The following is a 27,823-nucleotide window of genomic DNA, read 5'->3' as shown; positions in this document are numbered from 1 at the left end:
ATGGGGAGCCAACTGTAGGTCTCTGAACAGGGGAGTGATGGAACCAGAAATCCTGCATCAGAAAGACAACTCTGGCTCTGGGAGGGTGTGCAGAGGCCCAGTCTGCGGCCCGGCCCCAGAGGCTGGAAGGAACGGTCGGGCTCAGGAGCTCTGAGTAGCCACACTGATTCCAATACCAACGGCACCAACGGAAGAAGGGAGGCCACTGGGCTTTCTAGGGGAAGGAGCGGCCCAGGTGGGAAAAGGAGCAGGGCAAAGCTTCCCTGCCAGTCAGCAGCCTGGACAAGAGCGAGGAGCCAGCCTCAAAAGCCATCTACTCATCTGGCAGAAATGTGGGGGGCGGATGAGTGGAATCAAAGTCAATTTAACCACAAACTCTTATTAAAAGCTGATTAGAGGCCTGCCTTTCTAGGTTTTTAATAAGGATTTGTTGAGAAATTGAATTTAATTCTTCCAATCAGACAAAATTATCCAATTTAAAAAAAAAAAAAAAACCTACTCAATGTGAGCCAAAAAGCTACAAGGAGGGGATAATGGAGAAGAGTCGGGGGGGGGGGGGGGGGGAGAGGAGACAGGGGATGCCAGCTGGGTGAGCAGTGCCCGAAGCAGCCCCCTAGCTCTCAACCACAGAGCAGGTGCAGGGCCACATTGGTGAAGGGAGTTCCCTCACTTGGGAGCTCTTAGACCCATGAAATCACAGATTGAATAAAAAAAAAATATGCAAAGTACTAGACTATCAACCAATAAGCATTTATTAAGTACCTGCTGTATGCAAAGGACTGCGAGGGGCTTGAGGTACAAGGACAAAAATGGGTGACAAAGGTTCGAAAGGCATTTTCAATCTGACAGGGAATGAGAATAGACACAGAGACCTGTGCTACAAAACAGACTGTGTCAGATCCAGGGAAGATCCAAGTGTGGTAGGGAGAGCTCACTGTCTGCTAGGAGGAAGGAGAGGACTTAAGGGATGAGGGACTGGGAGGGAGGGAGAGACAAACAAACACAGACAGAGATAGGGTGATGCAGAGATAGAGATAGGGAGTGAGAGAGACAGAGATCAAGAGAGACAAAGCGAGAGAGGAGAGAGGAAGAGACAGAGACAGAGAGACAGAGAGCAAGAGAGACAAAGTGAGAGAAGAGAAAGGAAGAGAGAAAGAGACAGAAACAGACAGACACAGAGACAGAAAGAGACACAGAGGCACACACAGACAAAGATGGAGAAAGAAGGGGAGGGGGGGGGAAGAGGGAAAGAGAGAGAAATGGAGAAACAAAGATAGAAAGAGAGAGAAGGGGGAGAGAGACAGAAAGTCAGAAAGACAGAGGGGGAGAGGGAGAGAAAGAAAAGGGGGAAGGAAGGGAATATGGGGGGAGAGAGAGGAAAATAGAGGCAGAAACAGAGAGTTTATCTTGCCTCAGAAATCTATACCTAATAGTCAAAAGCTATGAAGAGGCAGTTTTCAAAGGAAGAAATCCAAGCAATCAACAACCATATGAAAAACCATCCTAAATCATCAATAATTAAAGAAATGCAAAGACAAATAGCACTGGCACTCTATCTTACAGCCATTAGATTAGCAAAGTTGAGTAAAAAAGGAAAATGACCATTGTTGGCCATCTATAGGGAGAACAGACACCCTAATGAGTACTTCGTGACATTATGGATTGTCATTCTAGAAGGTAAGTTGGAACTCTGCCCCCAAAGTGACCATCCTCTTTGTCATAGTAATAATAGCCCCTATTTCTGTTTACATTACGAAAGAGATCAAAGAAAGAGGAAAAGGTCCTATACTTGCAAAATTTTCCTAGCAGCTCTTTCTGTAAGGGCAAAGAAATGAATACTAAAGGGTGGTCATCAAATGCAGGAAGGCTAAACAAATTATGGCATATGAATATAATTTAATACTGTTACACTATTAAAAATAATGAAAAGATAATTTCAGAAAAACTTGGGAAAACTTCTATGAACCAATAGGGAAGTGAGCAGAACCAGAGAATAACTTATACAATAATAATATTATTTGATGCCTATTTTCTTTATAAAACCTTGTGTTCCAAAATTTTCTCCCTCTCTCCTTCCCACTCCCCTTCCTAAAACAGCAAGCAATCTGATATAGATGAAACACTTGTAATTCTTCTAAATATACCTCCATATTATTCATGCTGACAAAAAAATGAGATCAAAAGGGAAAAAAGAAAACATGAGAAAGGAAAAAAAAAAAAAATAAGCAAAACAACAACAACAAAGAGGTGAAATACGATACTCTGATCCACATTCAGTCTCCATAGTTTTTTTCTGGATATAATGGCTCTTTCCATCACAAGTGTACAATAATAATATTATAAAAAATTCTGAGAAACTTCAGATCTGCGATCCATATGATGACCAACTACAATTCCAGAAAACTGAAGCATGCTACCCACCTTCTGAAAGACAGGTGGTGGACTTCAGATACAGAATAAGACAGACATTTTGGACACGTCAAATGTGTCTAAATTTATTCTTCAAATATGCTACAAGGATTTTATATTTGTGGAAGAGAGGCATGGGTATAGAGTTGGTGAAAAAGAAAGAAAAAAGGATCTTTTGAAAAGGAAAATGATAAATACTGGAGGCAATATGGAAAAATTGAGACACTAATGCATTGTTGATGGAGTTATGAACTGGTCCAACCATTCTGGGAAACCATTTGGAACTATACCCAAGGGCTATTAAATTGTACATATCCTTTGACTCAACAATACCACAGCTGTTCATTTGTTTTCAGTCATGTCCAACTCTTTGTGACCCCCTTTGGAGTTTTCTTGGCAAAGATACTAGAGGGTTTGCCATTTCCCACTCCAGATCATTTGACAGCTCAGGAAACTGAGGCAAACAAGGTAAAGTGACTTGCTTAGGGTCACATAACTAGGAAATATCTGAGGTCGGATATAAACTCAAATAGATAAATCTTGCTAACTCTATCCCTGGTGCACTACCCACTGCCCTGCAACATTACCACTATGTCTTCATCCCAAAAGGATCAAAGAAAAGGAGAAAGGATCTAGGTGTACAAAATATTTATAGCAGCTCTTTTTGTGTGGTGTCAAAGAACTGGAAATTAAGAAGATGCCCATCAATTAGGAATAGCTGAACAAGTTGCAGGATGCGATTGTGATGAAATATTATCATGCTATAAGAAATGATGAGGGGGATGGTTTCAGAAAAAATGGGAAGACTTAAATGAATTGATGCAAAGTGAAGTGGGAAGAACCAGGATTGCACACAATAACAGCAATATTGCATAATGATCAACTTTAAAAGATATGACTATTCTGATCAACATAATGACCCAAGATAATTCAAAGGAACACATGATGGAAGATGCTATCCATTTCTAAAGAGAACTGATGAACTCTGAGCATAAACTGAAACATCTTTTTTTACATTTATTTTTCTTGTTTTGTGTGTTTTCTCTGCAACATGGCTAATATGGAAAGATATTTTACATATTTATATTTATATGTTTTACATGTAGAATCAGTATCATATTACTTGTCTTCTCAAGGGATAGAAAGGAGGGAAAAAAATTGGATCACAGTTTAAAAAAAATAAACATTTCAAAAATTTTGCATGTAATTGGGAAATATTTAAGAAAATATTTTTTTAAAAGAAAACATTATTGAAGCATTTTTTAAATACACAGAAGAGAACAGAGGAAGACATCAGGAATCACAAGGATGACTTCAGAAACTATAGGTTTAACTGATTATATATTTTAAAAGAAAAGCAAACTGCCAAAAAAAAAAAAAAAAAAAAAAAAAAAAAAAAAAAAAAAAAAAAAAAAAAAAAAAAAAAAAAAAAAAAAAAAAAAAAAAAAAAAAAAAAAAAAAAAAAAAAAAAAAAAAAAAAAAAAAAAAAAAAAAAAACCAGAGCTATACTTTCAGGTACAATATTCTTATTTTCTGTCCTGCTACATATCTGCAGATGTTCAGAAATTTTTAAAAATGTTTTAATAATACTACCTAAGCTCATTCACAAAATTGCTGCTGCACCAATCACACTGCCTTGAGGGGTCACTTTACAGAAGTTTAGAATTTCAAGGAAGATAATGAAAAAATAGGAATGAAGTACAACTGTCATATCTAACTAAACTACAAATTAAACCATAAGGAGCCATGTTAGTGCTGAGTCTTTTTGGTACTGAGAGAAGGATCCACCAATGGTCTCGGGTTGACCCAACGTTCTCTTTCTATCCAGCATCTATTCGCCATTTCTTACCCGTAGATGTGTCCCCCAGGTCCTTCAGCTGCTAGATGCCCTAATTTCTCTCCTAAGCTTCAGCCCTGCCCCTTCCTGCATGGTCTGTAAGCATCTCACATTCAACATGTCTGAAAGAGAAGCCATTATCTTTCCCGCATTCAGCCTTTCCCTTTCACGATTCCTAAAATGTTGGAATACACAGCAGTCACCTGCCAGTGGCTGCTGAAGATTCAACCCAAAAGGGATCTCCTCTTGTGAGAGGATGATACAAGGAGACTGAGAGGCTGTTGCTGTTCTCTGACCTCTCTCCTCTTCCCTCTGCCTCCAATTTATCTCATTCCCAGTCCGAGACACCTGTGTCAGCAAAGGCTGCTCTGCAGCTCCTTCAGATGCCGTGATCCACAGCTGTGGAGGCTCTTGGAAACTGACCTGTCCCTTAACACCAAAACCCATCTCATTCATCCCCGGTGCAGACACATTGCCCAGCAATGGCAGATAAGAGGGAGGCCACAGACATGACAGAGCTGGATGAGGGGAAAAAAGCTCTACAAAGGCAAGATGGAGACACACGAGCTGGATGAGAGGGCTGCTTTGGCTGGCCTCCCCTGGTCAATGTAGAGGAAAGATAATGGGAGGCCGGGGTCAGCAGCAGCAGCCGGGCTGGGGGGAAGGCCTCCTGGAGAAGCTGGAACTTAAGTGGACAGTCGGCATAGCTGGCTCAGGTGGGGCGGGGGATGATTTATTAAGAAGACATTTAAACTTTACTAAGCAGGCAAAAGGGAGTGTGGAAGGCTCCTGAGGAGTGCAAGGCCTACAGCTCTGGTCCTGGAGTCTGCAAGAACTAAATCAAGGCATGTATCATGGGACCATCTGAGAGACCCTTAGACGTCACCCCGCCCAACCTTTGCACTCCACACAGGGAACCCTTCACTGGCACAGACAATAAATATCTGACACAGATCTAACGAAAGGGGCAAATTCTTCTTTGTGATCAAAGAAATGCTTGGATTCAGTTCTCCTGCCCTCTCCCCACCAGCCTCCTCTCCTCCCGACTAAGCATCCCCTCCGGCTTCAACTGGCACAGACTCAGTGTCCTTTTCAGGGCAAAGTCCCTTCTTCTGACCTCATTACCCAAACCATGGCACCCAGGACCGGGCACTGCCCTCCAGACGAGCTCTGTCCACTCTAAGCCGAAGATGGATGGTCCCTTAAAACTCATCATTTTATCTGACCCCTGAAGGGTAGATCCAGTAGATCCTGTTGTCCCCATTAAAATGGAGGCTCAGGGGGTGATGGCTTCTGACTTACCCATGTCACAGAGCTGGTCAGTACTGGGAGGAGGATCTGTCACAGAGCCAGTGAGTATGGGGAGCAGACTCTGTCACAGAGCTGGTAACTACTGGGGAATAGGATATGACACAGAGCCGGTAAGTGCCAAGAGCAGGATCTGTCACAGAGCCGGTAACTACTGGGGAATAGGATCTGTCACAGAGCTGGTCAGTACTGGGGAATAGGATCTGTCACAGAGCTGGTAAGTGCTGGGAGCAGGATCTGTCATAGAGCTGCTAAGTGCCAAGAGCAGGATCTGTCACAGAGCTGGTAAGTACTGAGAGGAGGATCTGACACAGAGCTGGTAACTATTGAGAGCAGGATTTGTCACAGAGCTGGTAAGGACAGGGAGCAGGATCTGTCACAGAGCCAGTGAGTATGGGGAGCAGGATCTGTCACAGAGCTGGTAACTACTGGGAGCAGGATCTGTCACAGAGCCAGTAAGTACTGGGGAATAGGATCTGACACAGAGCTGGTCAGTACCAGGAGCAGGATCTGTCTGTCACAGAGCTCATAACTACTGGGAGCAGGATCTGTCACAGAGCTGGTAACTACTGGGAAATAGGATCTGACACAGAGCTGGTCAGTACTGGGGAATAGGATCTGACACAGAGCTGGTCAGTACTGGGGAATAGGATCTGACACAGAGCTGGTTAGTACTGGGGAGCAGGATCTGTCACAGAGCTGGTAAGTGCCAAGAGCAGGATCTGTCACAGAGCTAGTAAGTATGGGGAATAGGATCTGACACAGAGCTGGTCAGTACCAAGAGCAGGATCTGACACAGAGCTGGTCAGTACTGGGGAATAGGATCTGACACAGAGCTGGTCAGTACTGGGGAATAGGATCTGACACAGAGCTGGTCAGTACTGGGGAGCAGGATCTGACACAGAGCCAGTGAGTTTGGGGAGCAGGATCTGTCACAGAGCTGGTAAGTGCCAAGAGCAGGATCTGTCACAGAGCTAGTAAGTACTGAGAGGAGGATCTGACACAGAGCTGGTAAGTACTGGGGAATAGGATCTGACACAGAGCTGGTCAATACTGGGGAATAGGATCTGACACAGAGCTGGTTAGGACAGGGAGCAGGATCTGTCACAGAGCCAGTGAGTTTGGGGAGCAGGATCTGTCACAGAGCTGGTAAGTGCCAAGAGCAGGATCTGTGACAGAGCCAGTAAGTACTGGAGAATAGGATCTGACACAGAGCTGGTAACTACTAGGGAATAGGATCTGACACAGAGCTGGTCAGTACTGAGAGGAGGATCTGACACAGAGCCGGTAAGTGCTGGGAGAAGGATCTGACACAGAGCTGGTCAGTACAGAGAGCAGGATCTGTCACAGAGCTGGTAAGTGCTGGGGTGCAATGCTCACAAATCTGGCCCTGGAGTCGGGAAAAACTGCATTCAAATCCAAGCTCAGGCACTTATTCTCTCTTCAGCTACATGATCCTGACCTGATCAAAAATTCACTTAACTTCTACCAGCCTCGGTTTTGTTATCTGAATAATGGGATGATAATATTACCTATATCCTAGAATTTAAAAAAAAATTGTCAAGAGCTTTGCCATATTTAAAGCATTATGTAACTTAAACTTGTATAAAATATAAAAATCGAAATTAAATAGTGTTAAATATACAATACAAATTATGTAAATATACTTAAATATATACTATAAATTATATAAGTATACCCACATATAATATAAATTATATAAATATACTTAAATATATAATATCCAAATACGTTTTAAATACATGAAATGTACAAATATAACTTATATAAATATACTTATACTATAATTTATAAGTGTACTCACATTATATAGATCTACTTAAATATATAATATACAACTAGATTTTAAATACATGCAATGTACAAATATAAGATATAAATATACCTAAGTATATAAAATATAAATTACATAAAAATACTGGAAATGTGAAGTATAAATGTACCTAAATATAAAATATATAAAATATAACTCATATAAATTATATAGATATAATTTAAAATTCCACAAATGTGCCTATAGCTATAAAAAGTATAGGAATTTTATGAGGATATTTAAATATTAAATATAACATGTAAATTTATGAAATATAAATATATGGATCCTGCAAATATACTTAAGTATCTGTATTATAGGAATATAATTAATTATATAAATACACTCAAATATATAAAATATAAGGATATAAATAGTTTAAATATGCCTACAGATTTTTAATGAAAAGAAGAAAATGATTGTATCAAAGGGGGAAGAAAAGCAGTCTGCCAGCAAGGCACCAGTTCATAAATCAGTGCAGAAAGGGATCCTGAGAGGTCATGGGGTCAAACCCTCTAAATGGCACATAAGGGAACTGAGGTCAAGGCTGCTGAGGCGGGAAGTCGCCGGGCACCCACGTCCCCGCGCTCTGAAGCTCATTTTGCGTTATAAGTTATCAGCCCAGGAAGGGCTTCCTCTTCCCTTTAGGTCCCCAGGCCGGGAAGGTGGTGCCGTTTCCAAATCACCAGTTGGCTGAGGGACCGAGGGAGTCTGGGAGGCTGGAAGGCTGCTCTTGGCCTGGGAGAGAGCGGAGGCCAGACAGCGGGCAGCCCGGAGGAGAAGCTGGGGGTCCAGAGGTGGGGCTCCCGGCTGTCCCTGCAGAAGAATGAGGCCCAACAGGAAAGGAAGGGCCCTGGCTCCTGCCCAAGCTCAGGGGTGCGGGAGCCCGAGTGGCCTGGCCTCTAGCCAAGCAGCTTTTACTGCCCTGTTAATGGGTTATCCAGACACAGACCCAGGGCATTCGGCAACCCTCCCGGGGGCCAGGGCCAAGGACTGTCCACTTTGGGTCTTTCTTCCTTTTTTCCTTTGCTAAATGAGGATAAATAAATAAGCCTCAGACCCATGGTGGAGGCTATGCTAGGCCAGGCTTCCCATCAGTCCCCAGGCTGCCTGCAGCCCCCTCCTCCCAGCACCCAGCCAGGAGGGGGTGGGGGAGCTCGGGTCAACCCCAGGATGCGAGGCCCTCCAATCCCCACGGCCACTGCCCCTGTCAGAAATGGGCTTTCCAGCTCCAAGAAAGGGAAAGGGCTCCATGGTAAACACCAGTCAGGAAACGGAGGAGGGGCTGGATCCTATTTCAAGGCGCCTGGAAGTTGGCAGCTGGAGGCCTGTTCCCTGGCAGGCCGGCGGGCCCTCCTGACCCAGTCCTGGGCCGAAAGGATGAAAAGGCGCTTATGAAGCACTCCCCATGTGCCAGGCACTGTGCTAACTGCAGGGGGTCCGAGGACAAAGAGCATGGCCCGGATGGGTGCCCAGTGAATTGAGGGAAGGAAACTTGGGGTTCAAATTCTTTCACACTGCCTGTGTTGTGTCCCGGTACCTTACCTTTCTCAGTTTTCTCATCTGTAAAATAGGGATAATAACAGATAGCTACCTCCCAGGATTCTTGTGAAGATCCAATGAGATCACCTAGGTAAAGTGCTTCACAAATCCTAGAAGACAGATGTGATTATTAACCCATTTTACAGATGAAAATACCAGATAGGCAAAGATTGAATAATTTGATAGGCAGTAAGTGTCTGAGACAAAATCTGAATTTGGGTTTTCCATACAGAGCTTTATTTACCCTAGCTATTTACTAAGTGTTAGCTATGACTACTGCTGCTACTACTACTACTACTATTACTACTACTATTATTACTACTCTACTACTACTACAATTACTACTACAACTACTACTACAACTACAATTACTACTACTACTATTATATCACTATTAGTATTACTACTACTATCATTACTACTACTATTATATCACTATTAGTATTACTACTACTATCATTACTACTATTACTACTATTATCACTATTACTACTACTATCACTACTACTATTACTACTACAACTACTACTACTACTATCACTACTACTACTACAACTACTACTACTATTACTACTACAACTACTATTACTATTATATCACTACTATTATTACTACTACTATCACTACTACTATTATCACTATTACTACTACTACTACTACTATTACCACTATTACTACTATTATCACTACTACTAGTACTATTACTACTACTATTATTACTACTATAACTACTACTACCATTACTACTACTATTATCACTATTACTATCACTACTACTATTACTACTACAACTACAACAACTATAACAACAACAACTACTACTACTACTACTACTACTATTTTGCTAGAACCTTTCGGAAGGGAAGCAACCAAACCACACAGATGGCTCTCAGAGCCCAGCCAGCCAGATTGGAGTATCCTTCATGAAAACACCGCCCCCCCCCCCCCCCCCCCCCCCAACCTTACAACCTAACCAGGGAGGCAGAGAGGCTAATCCACACCTAACTAAAAAGAACTCAGGGAGGGGGGGATGAGGAAAAGGGAGTGGGCCATCTAGCCCATCCCCCTGCCTACAGACTAGACAGGATTAAACACTATCTCAGAAACAGGGAATCTCCTATTTTTAAGGACCTCCGGGGAATGTGGTTACCCAACCAGCCTCCACAATCTGTGAGCCTTCTCTCCTAACCAGGAATGTTGGATCTCTGCCTCTCACCTCCCACTATCCTTTCGGCCCCAAATTTTTTCAAGATCCAGGGAAGCTTTCCCACCTCCCCTCCCCCCTAACTCCACATTTCAGGCTTTGGGAGGAGGCAGGGCAGGGCTGGTCCTGAGCACAGCTGTCAAGGAGTCTAACTTCTGCCTCAAATTCCTTGTCTGCGGTCCTTTCCCCTCTTTCACCGCCCTTCCCCAAGGAGTTGGGTGTGCTCTTTCATTAATTAGCAAACATTTCCTAGGACTCCTATGGAGTCAAGAGAGCTGCCTCTGATACTTAGGAGCTCTGGGATTTATGGTCTGGACCCAGCACTCTATCCACCGAGCCACCCAGGTTCCCTTTCATTTGGGGAAAGCCGTCCTCCATACTCATAATGTCCTCGCTCCTCTCAGGATCTCTAGTTTCCTTCATACCTCAATTCAAGCATCATTTTCTCTAGAAAACTTTCACGATAGCCCCTTGTCTCCTTACTGTGTCACTGTGTCTCTCTTCCCATTCCCAAAATTATCTTCAATTAATTATATTATATTATTTATATATTTTTTTTCTACATGTTTCTATATGTCTATTTTATCTCTTCCACAGATGCTAAGTTCCTGAGGGATAGGGATTGTTTCATTCTTTTCTCTTCACTTAACAAAGTGCCCAGCACATAGTAGGAACTCAATAAAAGCTTTCTGATTGATTGGCTAATTTCTGAGGGAAGTCTTGGGTGATGTGCCCCAGGACTCCATTTCAACCCTGTCCTGCTCAAATTTTAATCAACAGCTGAAGATTTACCTATTAAATGTGGAAAAGTCAAAAAGCTACACAATGTGAGACAGAAGGATCAAGTTTCACAAAATCTAAAACACTGGGATGCTGGGCTTAAATTAACAAGATAAAATTTGTTAGTGATTAACATAAAGCCTGCCTTTAGGTTGCAAGCACCAAATGTAAAAATGTAGATCTGGAATCACTTCTGGCTTACAATAGCTCTTATCAAATCAACTGTGGTTTAATGAAGTCTTTTTCACGTGACAAGCAATGGGCTAAGGACTAGGATAACAACTACAAACAAAATCTCTTCCATCCAAGAGTTTATATTCTGAGAGGAGGAAGACATATTAAAAACTGAGAGAAATAAGAAGGAAGTCATGGCTAGCTCAGGCATTTCCTCCCATAGAGCTCCAGGCAGTTGTTCCAGTGGGAGAATGGGGATCTCCACAGGAGTGGGGGCATCTCTAGGATGAGAAGGAATTTGGGATGATGGGAAGAAGAGTCTGGAAAAGCAGGATCAGAGCCAGAAGAGAAATAAGCCATGGTTGACCTGGGAATTTCCTCAAAGTATAGGGAAAGATTCCGAAATATTAGCTGTCCACAAACTCCAGGTAAGTCAAAAGTGTGATATGGAAGCCCCAAATCCCAATGGCCTTTCAGGCTACAATAAGAGAAGTATGGTGTCTGGGGTTAGGAAGGTGAGGTGCGGGTTGAGCCTGTCTGCAGTTTTGTGTTCAATTCTGGTACCATCTTTTAGGAAGAACATCGAAAAAATGGAGTTTGGCCAAGATGAAGAAAAGATTGAAGAAAAAGGGGGAGACCCAGCAGGGTCATTATAATTGTCCACAAGCATCCAAAAGGACAGTCGTGTAAAAGAAGTGAGGAGTGGGCTGTCCCCCAACATGGCAGAACCCCCCTATCCCAAGGCTTAAGGTCATTGAGCAAAGGCGAGATGCTCCCTTAGGTTAATTGACCAAGGGTGTTATAAAGATTCTTACTCAGGTAGAGGCTAAATCTGATGGCCTCCGCCAAGACACTGCTAACAAATGGGTACAGATCAATACAAGAAGGAACTTTCTAGGAAATTCAAGTTAAAGTTGCTCTCTTCCTCTCCAAAATCCTCTTTTGGGTGTTATTCTATACTCACTCATTACCTGCAAGCTCTCAGCTACACTCTTGCCCTCCCATTCTTGACACCCCATCCTTGCCCCACATCCTTCTTCCCTTCAGTTTTCCCCATTTACAAAGTACCCCTCTCTGCCCCTCATCTTCCCCTGTCCCTTCCAGTATGCTCTTGACCAAGCAATTCTAGCTTACATTAACTTGGTGAGGAGTGTTAGAAAACAATTTGTCTGTAAGAAATGAAACATGAATTTCAGTAATAAGAAATGTTGATTATGAGGAATTAGAGACTCATGGGAAGACTTGGGTTAACTGATGCAGAGAGGACCGTGGGAACAAGAAGTGCATTGATTGCAATAATGTAAAGAAAAACAGTCAAAGGAAACCAAAATTGATGTCACTATAGTAGTTTATCCAACAGATGAAACAGATTTCCTTCCTGGAATTAGAAAGGTGGAAGACTATGGGGGGCAGAACAAAACACAGACTTTCACCAGTCTCTATTGGCTGTTTTTGTTTAACTATTTTTCTTTGTTATAAAAGAAGATTCAATTCCTGTGATGGGGAGAACTGAGGCTATAGCCAGAAATGACTAATGAAAAAAAAAACCCAAAAGATATCAATAAAGCTTCTTTTTTAAAAAATTGCTTGAACTACCTATAATTTGAGAGAAAATCAAAGCCGGAACCGGTGGCGCCATGTGCACCTTACAGAGATTGCTTAGCAAATTGTAAATCCGACTTTGAAGAAGTCTAATCTTTTCACCCAAACCTTAAACTCAAGTTACCAAACTTGCTAATTATTCCATCTCTGCCTGCTCCGAAAAACGACATATTCTCAGGAAAAATCTTGAGTGTTAATTATAGCATCTCAAAGATCTAGACTGAGAGGGCCTTCCCAAGGCCATTATTCCAACCCCTCACATTATACAGGAGGAAACCAAGATCTAGTGAAGTTAAGTCAGTTAAATAACTTACCCCAGAGATACACAGGCTACAGAGACAAGATCTAATCCCAAATCTTCTGCCTCTAGAGCCAAGGCCCTTCCTCCTGTCCCATACTGCTCTACTACAACAACAATAACAACTACATACTTTATCTTCAACTTTCCCATGACTAACAAATTTAAAACTTTACTACACAAGACATAATTCACCCACCATCCAAGAATTCTAGGAGTACTTAGTTTTAAAATCCCTCCAAACATCAATATTAACTCCATTTTCCAAGTGAAAAATTAGTGGGATGAACATTTTGCATCTACCAACATGGCTTACAGTTGGTTTGCTGAGCCCACGTTCCTGGCTTGATATTTACACTCAAACTACTACCACCACGGTCTTGCTCATTAAACTCAGCACAGACTGGGTTAGTGATCTTTAGAGCCAGAAGACAGCTTCCAGGACTTATTCCATTTTCTACTTGTCTGATTTTGGGGCAAATTTTGTCATTTTTCTGAGCCTCAACTCATTCAAATGAACCACAAAATATAAAATTAATCTTCAAAATGAGGAAACTGGCAGCAATTTAGCAAATGGGACAAAAGATGGAAATAGTAGATGTTGGAGGGACTTTGGAAAGATCGCACAGTAATACACAGCTGATGGTTCTGTGAATTGATCCAAATACTCTGGAAAGCAATTTGGATGCATGCTAAGAAAGCGATGACATTGAATAATATATTCCCAGAAGATCAAAGCCAGAAAGACACTCCTTATACCCAAATATTCATTGCAACAGTTTTTGTAGCAGCAAATGGAGGAAACAAAGTTTGCTGCCCATCAACTGGGGAATGATCTAACCAACTGTGGCACATGAATGTCATGGAACGTTATTGTGATGTAAGGAGACAGAGAATATGATGAAGACCAAGAAACTGGGGAAGATTTAAAGAAATGGAGGGAGAGTGAAATAAACAAGAGCCAGGAAAATGAAATACACAATGAGGATAAAAGGCAAATGGAACCATCATCATCATCAACTGCAAAGGAAATGGAATACTCTGTAATTATAACAAGCATCTACATGACGCCATAGTGCATGGGGCGGGGGGGCACATACTCTTCCCGAGTTCAAAAATGGCCTCAGACCCTTACTAGCTGTGTGATCCTGAGCAAGTTATTGCCTCAGTTTCCTCATCTGTAAAATAAACCGGAGAAGGAAATGGAGAACCACTCCAGTATCTTTGCCAAGAAAACTGTATGGTTAGGGAAATAAGGAGGGGGACATGATAGAAAAAAGAATGAATAACAAGCTTGGTTCTAAAAAAAAGAGATGAGCATCTATCCCTCCCTTCTGCCTCCTCCTCAGAGACTGGAAACTACTGGACAAAAATACAGCAACTCCGTCGGATATACAGATATACTGGAGCTTCTAAGTGTTTTTTTTCCTCTTTCTTTTTTGTTCTTTGGTATAAGGGATAGTTCACTGAGTAGGAAAAATAGCAATATATTTGGAAATTAAATAAAAAATACAAAATATCATTCATTTTTTTAAAATTTAAATTAGGAATTAGGACTAGATAAGCCCAAATGTCCCTTATACCTCGAAAACTATATCTTGGTGAAAAGTGAGGTGGAGGGAAGAATTTTTATCTAGAATTTTGGGGGAGTTTCCAGGGACACTGAGAAGTAATTTGCCTAAAATCCCACAGCCAGGAGGGGACAACGGCAGTATCTGAACGCAAAACTTCCTGACCCAGCTGCATCTGGAAAACAAGCTGTCCCAAGTTCTGAGGGTTCTATGTATTTAGATGGAAGAATCGGTCCAAGAAGGCCAGAAGCTCAGAATCACAAGAGACCTGGAAGACCATCCAGCCAACATCCCTAACAAATGGTCACTGCTAAGAGACAAGGAGCTAGCTCCCTACTGCTCGGAAAGAGACTATCACTAAGGTCCCTTCTAGTTTAAAATCCACAATCTTATGAAAATTGGGGAAAAGGAAGAAATTGCTGTCTAGAAATTTGAAGGGGTGGAAGTCAACTGACTGATAAAATGATCTAATTATCTTGAGGCAGTTCGAAGTATTTGTAAGTTTATATCTTGCTAAAAATGATCTCTGCCACTTTCTAGCCCTGGACAGTAGAATAAGATATGTATGGTCATTCTTCCCTATGACAGCCCATCAGAAACAAACCCCATTTCCTTTCATCAAACATCCCTGCCCCTAAGTCTTGGCTCAGACACGGGTGAGAAGCTGCTACTTCTTCAAGTACAAAGGGGGCTAGAAGCCCCAGAGGCCCCTTTGGATTCTGGGATTCTGATTTTTCTCTCTCCAGGATGTCCAGGCTCAGTTCCATTTGCTGACCCTCTCATCCACCCCGCGTGTGACCATCCTCAGACCTTGCATCAGTTTGCCCCGTGGCCCAGCTGGGCAGAGTCAGCAGTGGGGGCCGGAGCCCGCCATGCTCCGAGCTCTGGGCACTCCACCCCAAATCTCTCGGGGCCCTTGGGGCCCACTTTTGAAACACCCACACAATAATGTGAGAGGCCACTTGGCCAGGCACAAATATTCCTGGGCGCAGGATCAGAAAGTTCCTTTTCTGGCTGTGGGACAAAGGACAAATCATTCGGGCCAGTGAGCCTCAGTTTCTGCATCTGGAAGATGGAGATCCCAATAACTGCCTTTGCTCCCACAATTCCCCGTAAACCATAAAAGAGTATGTGGGCTCGCAACATTATTTTTAATATTCACAAAAACCAAAAGTCACTTTGTGGGCACAAAGGGGATTTCACCAGAAAGTTGAAGTTGCACAGCTTTTTTTTTTTTTCCTTACTCCACCCACATCATAAACAATAAGCAATGGTTATTTTGGAGACAATGAGATGTATGTAGTCCCCAGTGTATTGAGAAAGAGCTCCCTGCCGTGCTCTCTGTGACATGGCAGAGAACTGCAGCCTCATTTATCTGTAACCTCAGTTACATCTTAAAAATCATCTTAAAAATGGGGATTTTCATAATAACATACAAACAAAATACCCATATTTTCTATCTCTCTCTCAGGATTATTGTGACACTCAAAGGAGATCTGTATATGGCGACTCGCATACAGCAGGTGCTTAATAAATGCTGGATGACTGATTGACCAATGCATATGTGATGATTTAGGTTTTTCCTGGCAGGGATGATATGTTGAAGTTCAAATCTAATGAAGAAGGCTGGAGAAACAGAGTTTAGAGCATTTCTGGGAACAGGAGAGGAGTTCTTTTAAAATAGACTCCTCCCCGCCCCCCCTTTTAGAGAAGGAACTTGTAAGTAACCTTCAGATCCAAGCAATCTATATCTGCCCGTACAGTCTCCTTAGGACGGGCTCCTGCTTCCATTTGATTCCGAACGTCGCCGGCTATTTTTAGTCTGAGAATCCCCTTTGCTGCTTTGTTAGTCCTCCTCTGCAAGGAGATAGATTGCTTTGAAGTGTTTTCTATACAAGATAAGGATTGTGTACACAAGCACTGTGTGTGTGTAAATATGTGTGTTACACACGTGCGTACATGTTTATGCCAGATAGTCAGAGAGTGAAGGAGCTGCAAGGCCTGGGGCTGCCCCCTGCCCTCCACATTTCACAAGGACAAACGGATGGATTCAAAGAGAAGAAGAAAGAGAGAGGAAGAGCAGAAAGACAGAGGGGAGGGAATATTCGCTAGATCTCACTTCTTTTTTTGTTTTTGTTTTTTGCTGAGGCAATTGAGGTTAAGTGACTTGCCCAAGGTCACATAGCTAGGAAGTGTTAAAATCTGAGCCCAGATTTGAACTCAGGTCCTCCCGACTTCAGGGCTGGTGCTCTATCCACTGCACTACCTAGCTGCCCCTAGATCTCACTTAAGAGAAAAGTGGTACAATGGATAGAGGATTGGGCCTGGGGTGAGGAAGACCTGAATTCAAATGCAGCCCCAAACACTAATTAGTTGTATGACCCTGGACAAGTCCTTTAACCCTGATTAGCCTCAGTTTCCCCATTTGTAAAATGAGCTGGAGAAAAAAAATTTCTACCAAGAAAATCCCAAAAGGGGCCATGGAGAGTCGGACGTGAATGAAAAGACCGAACAAAACCAGGATGTAAGTGAAGCTTCTGGGATGTGCTCAGGAACACAAAGCTGGTGTCAGAGCCAAGCCCACAACACCCTTCCCTTTGTCCCATTGCCACTAGAAACCTCGGGCCGCTGTGGAAATGTGATTTGTTATTAAGAAAGAATTGGCACAGGGCAGCCAGATGGCGCAGTGGATAGAGCGCCTGCCCTGGAGTCAAGAGATTCAGGTTCAGACACTTAACAGGTCCTAGCTGTGTGACCCTGGGCAAGTCACTTAACCCCAAATACTTTGCAAAAAAAGGAAGAAAAAGAAATCACTGGCACCAGCCTCCTTCCACTCTCCCCACCCTGCTTGGGATTCAGTTAGCCAAGGAACCCAAGAGACCGACATCTAAACCCCCAGATGGCCAGGCCTCCTAAAGAAATGCCCCAGTGCAGCTGCCCTCCCTTCCAGCCTCCTAAGCCTCCACCAACAAAACAGCCTCCAGGGCATTTCAAACCGAGAGCAGGTCAGCAGCTGGAACATCTGTCTTCCTAATTGTCAGCTCTGCCATCCTTCCCCTCCCCACTCCTCGGTCTAGACAGACGTCCCCATTATTTTACAGATGAGGGAGCCAAAATAGGGGTAAGTGACTGGCCCAGAGCCAAAGGGCTAGCAAGTGTCCGAGGCGACATTCGGGTCTCCTCGACTCCAAGTGGGCAGAAGAGGCCAGTGGGTCACCAGAGGTGTTCTTTACAAAGTTCCTTCTGCCATAAGACATTGAAGTTTAGAATCGGTGGCTCCTGGGAATTCTGATCAGCAGCTTCCAGAGCCCTTGGGCCCATTGCTCTGAGCTGGGGCGGTCAGAGGAGCCAGGGCATGGGGAAGGATGAAGAAGGCGCTTCAGAGATCCCTCAGGAAAGGGAATCAATCTTCTGGAGGAGGCTGGTGCAGGGGCCTTGGAGGCCCCTAGCTGTGTGAGAAGTTTGCCTCAGTTCCCTCATCTGTAAAATGGGTTGGAGAAAGAAAGGGTCAACCGCTCCATTATCTCTGCCAAGAAAACCCCAAATGAAGTCATCAAGGGTTGGGTACTATTGAATGACTGAACGACCCAGGACTGTGGTGAGGATCAAGTGAGAAAGAACCCCAGAAATTCTATGTCCATGATTGCCAAGGGCCTGCTGGGGAGGCTGGGGAGGCCACGGACCTCTTCTCAAACCATATTTCCTAAATACATAAAATAAAGCAAGACTGTAAAGGAAAATGTGTTCTACTAAACAAGGAGGCAGAGGCAGAGGCAGAGGCAGTCCAACCCTATCCTGAGAGAGAGACCAGAGGAACCAATGAGTCCAGTTGACCGGATCAATGACCCAGAAGCCCTCTAGTCCAATTCCCGCCCCCTCCATTTTACAGATGGGGAAACTGAGGCCAAACGTGCTCATTGCCCTTTAAGAAGCCTTATTGCCCTGGCTAATAAGGCAGGACAAGGGTCTGAATCGGGGCCTTTTCTCTGCTCACATCCAGCGCGGCCTGCGACTGCAGACCCTCCAGCCGTGTGCTCCCACTGACCTCCCAAGGAGGGCTTGTCTTTCTCCCCCCCCCTGCCCCACCCCCCCCCCAGGGCCGCCAGAGGTGGGGCTGGAGTTATGTACTCCAAGCCCCCCCTTCTCCAGGATGCTGGACCCAAGGCTTGGAGAGGTAACTTACCCAAAGTGCTCGGGCCCTGAGAGGGCCCACGCCCAGCTCCCTGTCCTGGGCTCCTAGTGGCTGCGTCCCTCCTCCCAGACAGCCCATACCCAGGGCCCCATGAGAACCAGTGCAGATTTTCGCTCAGACCTGGGGAGCACTCTGCAGAGCGTGGGGGGGGGGGTTGTTTGTTTGTTTGTTTTGAAGCCCCCTGGGCTTCCGTTTTTAACACCGTTATCTGGAATCTTGGCCACATCCTCCCCTTCCATTGCCTTTGGGTGGTTCGCCAGCCCCCGCCCCCAAAGGGGGCCAAATGGTTAATTACTAACCGGCATCAAACGCTTTGGGGTTGATAGTCCCTCTGGCCCACGTGCTCCCCGGGTGAGTCCCGCATTTGTCTAACCTCAGTTTCCCCATCCGTACAATAGCTACATGGTTTCCCAAGTCCTTCTAGCTCGGGCTCTCTATCTCCCTCAGTGAACATATGCCTTTTTTCCTCTTTTTCTTTTTTAAGCCAGGACCAGCCTCCCTAGAACTCCTTCGACCTTGCGACCTCCTCACCCCAGGGTGCATCCCCAGGATCCTCGGGTGATCTGGTGGGGGGGGGGGCGGTATATGGAAGCCAGCGGGGCTCTCCTCGGAGCTCGGAAAACCTGGGTTCCACACGTGCTCGGGACATAAATCAGCCGAGGGCTGCCTCCCTCGCACAACTGAGACAATAAGTTTCCGAAGCGGGGCCGCCAGCATGGGCGGAGAGACTTTCCTCTTCTGGGAGTTCTCCTCCCTCGCCCGCCCTCCAGAGAACGCAAACTTCACAGCAGGAAAACGGAAGGGGTCAAAGCTATGACCTTGGAGCGGTGACCGGCGGGAGCCCAGGGGATGGGGAAGGGAACTCCACGAGGAGCGCAAGGACTTCCCCGAGCGCAATCGCTCCCTCCCCTCCCCCCTCTGCCTCTCCCCTTTGGGGAGGACGGGACCGAGAGCTTCCAGTCGCTGCGGAGGGAGCCAGTGGGGGGGAGTCCCCAAGCGGGACGGGACCGAGATGGGGGGGGGGGGGAAGAGGAGGGGGCAGGGCTCGGCTGATGCAGATCCCTTCCCCTCCCCCCGCCCCCAAACCTTGCAGCACGCCGGCTTTTCGGAAGGAAAGGGGGTTCTGGCGAGCCCAGGTTGGCGAGAGAATTTCCCGGGAGCCGGGAGACCCCTCCCCCGACCGCCGCTGCTCCCGCCTCCCCGCACCCGCTTCCCGGCTCGGGCTGGATGCTGCCTTCGTGTGCTGCATCCCAGGAGAGAGCTGGGGAGAGCAGGGGGCGCAGAGGGAGGGAGGACGAGTCTGGGGGCTGGCTGAGTGCGGCGGAGTTCCGGCCACTGGGCTGGGCTGCAGCGCCGGCCCGATGCCCGCCTCCCCCCCTCCACGCCCCTCAAACTTCCGCGCGCCCCCCTCCCCCCGCCACAGGACGGGCACGGACCAGGGCTGGCCTCCGCGACCCCAGCGCGGGTCCGGGAGCCCGCGAGGGGGCTGCGGCGGCAAGCGGGGGGAGGGGGGGCTGCGGGTGCGGGAGGCAAACCCTTCTCTGCGGGCGCCCCCGGGAGCCGCCTTACCTTAGCCGCACTGGCCGCAGGCTCCGGCTCGGCGCGATGGCGGGGCTGGGGTGGGCGCCGCGCTCTGGGGCTGGCCGGGGCGGGGGAGGCCGGCGGGAGCCTGAGCCCGGCGTGTCGCGCCCCTCGCCCCTCCGGCCCCCCGCCAGGACGGGCACGGACCAGGGCTGGCCTCCGCGACCCCAGCGCGGGTCCGGGAGCCCGCGAGGGGGCTGCGGCGGCAAGCGGGGGGAGGGGGGGCTGCGGGTGCGGGAGGCAAACCCTTCTCTGCGGGCGCCCCCGGGAGCCGCCTTACCTTAGCCGCACTGGCCGCAGGCTCCGGCTCGGCGCGATGGCGGGGCTGGGGTGGGCGCCGCGCTCGCTCCCCGCGCCTCTGGGGCCGGCCGGGGGGGCGGGGGGGGGAGGCCGGAGCGGAGCCCGAGCCCCGGCGGGGTGTGCGCGGCCCCCGCTCGCCTCCGCTCCCCGACGTCCCGAGGCCGGCAGGCGGGCGGCGTCCCCGGCTCCGAAGGCTGCCCCGCGGCCCCCGCCTCCCTTTGCAGGCGCCGAGAGAGAAAGGGGGAGAGGGGCCAGCGCTCACGCGGCTCCCGCTTCGGGGGCGGGAGGATTCTGAGGCCACTGGGCCAGCCCCGGGCCGCCGTCGGGACCCCTCCTCCGCGCCCGCCTCCCGACCAGTCGGCTCCGAGCCCGCGCCTGGCCGCCGGCTCCCTACGCCGCGGGGGGGGGGGGGGGAGGTCGGAGGCCACAAGGCAAACTTCCGAGGAGCGGGCGCGGGAGGAGGAGAGGGGCCGCCCGGGAGGTGGGCGCTACAGGCGAGCCGCGGGGCCCCCCGGGGCCAGGGACCCCGCGCAACCTCCCGGGCGGCCCCCGCCGGCCGAGCCGCGGGGAGCCGGGGAGCGGCCCAAGGTCACAGGGAAAGTGGCGGCGCAGGATTCAAACCCGGGCCGGGGCTCGAAAGCCAGGGAGCAACAGCTCTGTGCCGGGACGTCTCCCCCCTCCCTGAGCCCCGAACCCTCGGGGAATCTATGGGCCCTCTGCCGAGAACCCCGGTTTTAAATGGATAAGATGAAACGCTCCGGCTCACAGACGGGAACAAATCCACAAGACACTGACTGGTTTTTGAAGTTCACCGGACTCCAGACCCAGAACCCCAGTTGGAAAGGGTTAACCCCTCCCCCCGCCCGACGGCGCGGCTCACGTCGGTTTGCCCTTCCCGAGCCCGTCCTGCCCCTTCGTCGCGCCCGCCCCGACCCCCCACCCCACACTGACCCTCTGCTGCTCTTCCCTCCGCGGCTGCTTGGGGGAAACGGGCCGCCAAAGTCCCGCTCGCAGTTCCCTGGCGGGGGGCTTGCATCCGGGAGCCCCCGGGGAAGGCTGGGGGGGGGGGGGGGGCTTCACGTCTCCTCGGAAGTCGAGGGGAAGTCGAGAAAGCCCAAGCCCAGATGAGCGAGTGGCAGCTCGGGACCCACAGCCCCAAAAAGCTCAGCTGAGGTGCGAACCCAGGCGTTCTGGTCCCCACCACAGGATACACACGGGTTCCGTGCATTTCAAGCGCAGAAGGAGCTGTTTGGTGCTGGGAGGGGCCATTTCCCCAGGCAGAGGTCTAGTTACATGGGTGGGGGTGGGAAAGAAGAGAGGAGGAGAAGGAGGAGGAGGAAGAAGAGGAGGAAAGGGAGAAAGAGAGGAGGAGGAAGGGAAAGGGAAGAGACACAAAGGGGGGGGGGGGAGAGAGAAAAAGAGAGAGAGCACGAACCCGAGCCTCCTTGATCGACTCCGAGGCCAGTGCTCAGCGAAGCCCCCACGTTGGGTGTCTGATCTATATATAGAGCCTTATAAAAATGGAGCAATTATTGTTTGTCTTGGTCCAGACAAAGTAAAAGATACTTTAATATTCATCCAGCAAGTATTATTAAGCAGGTAGTGGTAGGTGGGAAGGCAGTAGATGGAGCTCCAGGCCTCCAGTCAGGAGGACCCGAGTTCAAATCCAGACTTATTAGCTTCATGACCCTGTTTATCTGTAAAATGTGAAGGAAATGGCAAACCCTCCGCTGTCCCTGCCAAGGAAACCCCACACGAGATCACAGAGAGGCAGACTTGACTGACAACAACAATGACAGGTAGTGGGGATGCCAAGACCACTGTGACCCATTCATGTCCTCAAGGAGCTTATGTTCTCTTGGGGAAGAGGGAGAAAGGAAAGACTGTACAAAGGCAAAAAGGATGGAGGCTACACACTGGGCAAAAGCAAAGCAATGAAAGGGCAGAGGAGCTTTCTAAAGCCGGAGGGAACAGTGAAGGGCCAACACTGAAGGAAGGAAGCAAAGTGAAGGAGCGCCTTCCAGGCTTGGAGGAACCAGCGGCAAAGGCGTGGAGGCTGAAGCTGGAGTGGCCTGTTTGAGGACACTCAATAGGTGTGTGTGGCAGGACCGATCCAGGGAATCTGCAGAAAAGAAGGATTTGAACCCAGGGTCTCTGTCTCCAGCTGCAGGAGTCTTTCCCTGCAGCTTCTCCTGAGATTTAGAGCCTGACTGGGTCCCAAGAGATCATCACGCCTTGTGGATGCCCACCAGGAAGGTGCTGGTAAAATGTTTAACAACCAGTTCTCTGGAACCCATAACTTTTCCATTAAATTTCCATTATTAACGTTTTTTCCATCACGGGCTTAAATCCATCCAATCAACAAAAATAAGAAATGAAGTCCTGCTGGACGTGCAGCATTTGCCAGTTTCTGAGGTGTCAAAACTATCGCTTGCAATTTAATCGTGGGAGCCAGTAAGAGGGGACTCCAGCCCCCCCCCCAACTTCTGGCTGGTGATCAAAGACTCTCCAGTCGTGTATTTCCCAGTCAAGGTGCTCTAATAACACAATTACCAGTGTGGGTTTGGAGGAGGGGATGGAGGCAGAAAAAAGGCAACCTTCACATGAAAAGCTGGGGAACCATTGATCTTCTCCAAGTTTTTCATTTGCCAAATGAGGAAACCGGCAGAGGGACCCTAGGAACAATGTTGACTTGGCCATGGCCACATGAGTAATGATTGGATTGGACTTTGAACCTTCCACATCAAAAACCCAGAATGGCAGGGGAGAGGAAAAGGAGGTGGGATTGCCATGGGAAAAAAATGGGCTTTCAGCCCTGAAGCCCACCATCAGGGAGCCTCAGTTTCCTCACTTGGAGAATGGGGATGGCCACACCTAGGAGCGCAGGGAATTGTGGATAGAAAGAGTTGGAGAAGCCCTGGCCGCTCCTCTTCCTGCCACACTTTGCAAACACAGCCTTGGCAGTGGCCGGGACTCTCAGGCTTACAAATAGAACCCTCTGCCCCAGGCCAGTAGAGAATGTTGATTTTGTTCTTTCCGTGGTCTTCAGCTAAGAGGAATGGGGGTGGGGGTGGGGGTTAGCGGGGTGAAATCAGTGTGGAAGCCGAGGATTCACTTTCCTTTATTTGTAAGGGGCTGAATGTTGGCTCAGGCGGATTCTGTATTCGGCACACAAGGTCCCGTGACCTCGGGAGGCTGCCTTCTGAAAGTTCCCCAGCCTTATTGTTGTGGTCCTGGTGGTTTTCTCCAAAGGAAGGCTGTTTGGAACGGGGATACATTCAAAGGGAGTTCACCCAGGATCCTCTGGGGACCTCCGCCCACTCATGACTGGAAAGTCTACTTATGATTCCCCTCCCCCTGACATTAAAAATGGGCTCCCCAGCAAACAATGGGAGGCATTTAAGGCCCTTTCCTTAGAAGTCTTGGGGCTTTGGTCAACTCTCCTAGCAGCCGGACTTAATCCAGGGTGGGGAACACCCCCTGTTACCCTGAGGGAGGTAACCCTGTTCAATGAAAACAGGCATAATTATGTGCTTAAAGACGTCACTTCCCTTCATTTAGTCATTCAACTAACTAAAGAGCGGAGTTCAAATCTCACCATTGCTAGATACTATATGACTGAGACTCCCTATAAAAGGAGGGAGCTGTATTAGATGACCCCAGAGCATTTATGAAGCCCCTACTGTATACCAAGCATTGTGCCAGGGGCAAGGAATACAAAGGGAGAAAATGGAACACAATCTGCCTTGGGGGCTCACATTGTATCTGGGGCCACAGGCAGTAAAGATGAAGCACGTGCAAAATAATGTCGTGGAGGGGACTCTAATAACGGGGGCATTTCAGGAAGGTCTGTGTTGATGGAGGTGGCCCTTGGACTGAATCCCGGTGGGGAAGGGGGATTTGATTGGACCCTAAAGTACAAGAAGGGGAATATTGTTAATATCAAGTCAGAAAGAAGAAAAGCGGGAGTCAGAATGGAAAAGGTTAAGTGCAAATGGGAGTTATTTTTTTTCTCCTGGAAGCAAAAGGGAGCCATTGAATTCTCTTGAGCAGGAGAGTAGTGTCGTCAGTCCTGTACTTTAGGAAAATCAGCATGAAAGCTGAACTGGGGCCATAATGGCAAGAGTGGTGAGAATGGGATGCGGCCAGGAGGTGGGAAAGTAGGATTTTAAAAATGAGTTTTTATGGATGTCGGTTGTTTTTCACATCATTATAATTATCCCTGGTATAGATCCCCACCTCCCTCTCCCTCCTAGAGACCCATATAAGAAATAGTTCTGGAGGCTCGTTTTGAGATTAATAGGACTTGGCCAGGATCAAACAGTCAGTAAGGATCTGAGGCTGTATTTGAACTCAGGTCCTGACTTCAGGGCTGGTGCTCTATCCACTGCACCACCTAGCTGCCCCGAGTTAAATATTTATTAATCACCCATTGAATGCAAAAATCCATAGTGTTTCAGTTTTGAAGTCTGTTCTTCACCACGACGTCAGGGAGGTAACAACATGACATGCAAGTGAATTGGACTTAAGTGAGGGAGGGCTGTGCAAGGTCACCTGCCTCCCTCTCTCCTCCAGAACCTTCTGGGCCCAGTGGCCAGATATAGATCAGTACAACTGGAGACGGCCCCTAGGAATCCCTATGAGGCTTTCGGTCTACATCAGGCTAAACTGAAACAGTTCTCAAACTAATTGACTCACCAAGCTACAGGTTATGTAGAAGCACCAGAATTTCAGAGACCTGATTCTAGGCAGACTTCAAATCTCGGTTTCCCCATTCCATACCCAGCTCTCCAACCACAAAGCTTGTCTGCCTCTGTTACCACTTGTCCCCAGTGAATTAAAGAATGGGTCTTTAAGACCCATGTGAGGTCTGAAATCTATGACTTTGAATTTAATTGTTGAATTCATATCTCCTGCAGTATCAGCAAAAAGCAGGTAACCAAGATTATTATTATTATTATTATTATGGATCAATATCTAGGTGATGCAGTGGATAGATCTCTGGACCTGGAAATGGAAAGATCTGAATACAAATTCAGCCTCAGATACTAACTAGTTGTGTGACATTAGGCAAGTCACGTCATCTGTCCCTGCTCTAGGAGAATCTCTAAGACTAAAAACTGAAGAAAAGGTGACCTGCATTGGTGGAAGGATTGGGTTGGGAATGGACCTGTGATTTCACTAGGATTAGGAACTCCAGTGGAAACCATCTAGGGTTCCCATCTCACAGATTCACAAAGGGCTTCCTTAGTGAAGTTAAATAAATGTCAACTCAGTCTTATCATCATCAGAGCTTATTTCCAGGGAATGAGCCATACGAAGAAAATCTCCTGGCTCTTAGTCCTTCCTTTCCCCCACCCACCACTCCTCCATTTTCCACCCTCCTCTGGTGCCCTTAGGACTGCAGGAGAACCTAGAAATCTGAATCTCCATCCCTTCTCAGCCACTCCCAGGAGGCTTCACTTCAAAGAAACCAGAGTATTCCATCACCTAGGGCACATCTCATTTCCTTTCTGACTATCCCTGGAGGTGTGAGAACAAGAGAATTAAAGATGGCTCTGTTTGTAATTATTCATGGAATCAGAAATCTCTGGCTGGAAAGCAGGGACCTCAAGCCATCTACTCCAGCCTTCTCAAGTTACAGAGGGGGACACTGAGGCCCACGGGTCCTACCTACCCATTATGGGGCTTCTGGGCAGATAGTTCTGAGGTTTCAAGGATCACCTTTTGTTTGGCTGGGACACACTTCCATGGGGAGTTCTGATCTACCTTGCCCTTGATTCCAGAAATTAAAACATGCCATTTCTGAAAGTGTCCGAAGGCTTTGTTTTGATGCCGGAAAGATTCCAATCTTTGATTCCCAACCCCCCTCGCTAATGTAAATTACCCTTTGACTCACAAATCCTGGTCCCTTTGAATTCCAATAGAAGGTCCGCACCTGTCCCAGCCCCACCCGGATCTGAGCCAACTCTGGGGCTACACCCCAAAGCCCCTCTAGCTAAGTCTCCGACTTAAAAGGACCACACTGGGAACCTCTCTTTGCAGAGATTCCAAACATGGTCGCCATGTGAGGACCCTCTGTCCACTGGACCCTCTGTCCAGTGCCCTCTTTATCTCTACCTTCACCTATCTCCTACTTCTAGACTCAATAATAAACCTCTTTTATTAATCTAGCTCTCTGGGCTAATAAATGCTTTTATTGGGAATCTGCGCCGCTTCGAGACCTCATATACCGCCGTATCCTTGCGCCGAATCTAAGGGGGTTGCAGGGGAACTCTGTTTGACTCCCTGTACCCCAAACCCGCCACTAAACCTAACTAAAACCTAATTTCATTTAGGTATCCCAAATGTAGACCTCAACACATGTGGTCTACACTTCGGTTCCAAACCTCAACATTTGGTTCCCTGACCGGGAACGAACACCGGAAGCTAGATAATTTGGCAAAAAACCGAACCCCAACCTTTTTGGGGCACTCAGAACCAATCTGGGTTTTGAGCTGTTCAGGCAATATTCTTCTGGGAAGAATCTGTGTTCTTTCTTTCATCTCTCTCTCTAAAGATAGTGGGGAGAATATCTGCGTTCAGTCTCACCCTATTTGACTTTCAGGTGAAAAAGGCCTCTATTCTTACCAGGCAATCCGGAACTCTGGATAAGGTAAAAGACTTTTTTTCTTTCCTAATCTTGCAGTGGACGCCCAACGCCCTCGGGTCGGGCTTGGGTCCTAGGTGGGAGCTCTAAGCTCTGGCACAATTCTTGAGGAATTGCTGCGGTTTGACAAAAGGCCTCTTTTGTTGGCTCTCTGTCTCTAAGAGATAGGAGAGAGGCTGCAAAGATTTGGAAAACTAAAAGTTTTTTTCCTGTCCATAATCTAGACACTCCCCTGCCTCTAAAATCTTTCCTGGAGCAGATTCTCTACTTGAGGAAACTCCCTCTGTCCAAATCCTTTCGAGAGACAAAGGCCCTTCCTTTGCATCTCCAATCTTTTTTCGTCACCAGAAAGCCCTGCTCTCAGACAGGGACTCTTGAGACACGAGAGGAAGTGTCTCTTTAACACCACCCCCCTCCAGACCAAGGAGACACATGGCCATTCTGGTGACCCCACCCTTCTCGGGGGTCCCAGGCCAGTGCTCTTTGATCTGTGCTGGGGAGATAACCGGAGAAACGTAAGAGGAGCCGTGTTTGAGCCCTTC

General features: G+C 47.3%; 2 protein-coding genes and 1 long non-coding RNA gene across 4 annotated transcripts in view; 1 reads left to right on the top strand and 2 right to left on the bottom strand.

Annotated features, from left to right (window-relative positions):
- Positions 1 to 20,379, bottom strand: part of KANK4 (KN motif and ankyrin repeat domains 4) — a 105,052-nt gene extending 84,673 nt beyond the window's left edge. For both annotated transcript variants that reach the window (XM_031968995.1, XM_031969000.1), the window contains exon 1: positions 20,321 to 20,379. The gene's annotated coding sequence lies outside the window, so the exon portion shown is untranslated. The remainder of the gene's footprint in view (positions 1 to 20,320) is intronic.
- On the top strand, positions 11,246 to 13,249 carry LOC116423735. The gene is made up of 2 exons (XR_004234249.1): positions 11,246 to 11,516; positions 11,663 to 13,249. It is a non-coding gene; the product is annotated as an uncharacterized LOC116423735 (long non-coding RNA).
- LOC116423527 (collagen alpha-2(I) chain-like) overlaps positions 18,663 to 27,823 on the bottom strand; it is a 31,184-nt gene continuing 22,023 nt past the window's right edge. The window contains exons 2-5 of the mRNA XM_031968383.1: positions 21,513 to 21,688; positions 20,613 to 20,848; positions 20,421 to 20,529; positions 18,663 to 20,315 (exon numbers count right to left, since the gene is read on the bottom strand). Coding sequence (XP_031824243.1) covers positions 19,563 to 20,315; positions 20,421 to 20,529; positions 20,613 to 20,848; positions 21,513 to 21,688 — 1,274 coding nt within the window. The 3' untranslated portion in view covers positions 18,663 to 19,562. The remainder of the gene's footprint in view (positions 20,316 to 20,420; positions 20,530 to 20,612; positions 20,849 to 21,512; positions 21,689 to 27,823) is intronic.

The sequence above is a fragment of the Sarcophilus harrisii genome, chromosome 4, assembly GCF_902635505.1.
Source record: "Sarcophilus harrisii chromosome 4, mSarHar1.11, whole genome shotgun sequence".
In the NCBI taxonomy this organism is placed as follows: Eukaryota; Metazoa; Chordata; class Mammalia; order Dasyuromorphia; family Dasyuridae; genus Sarcophilus; species Sarcophilus harrisii.
Note: the sequence above shows the minus strand (reverse complement) of the source record. Positions and strands in the feature narration are given on the sequence as shown.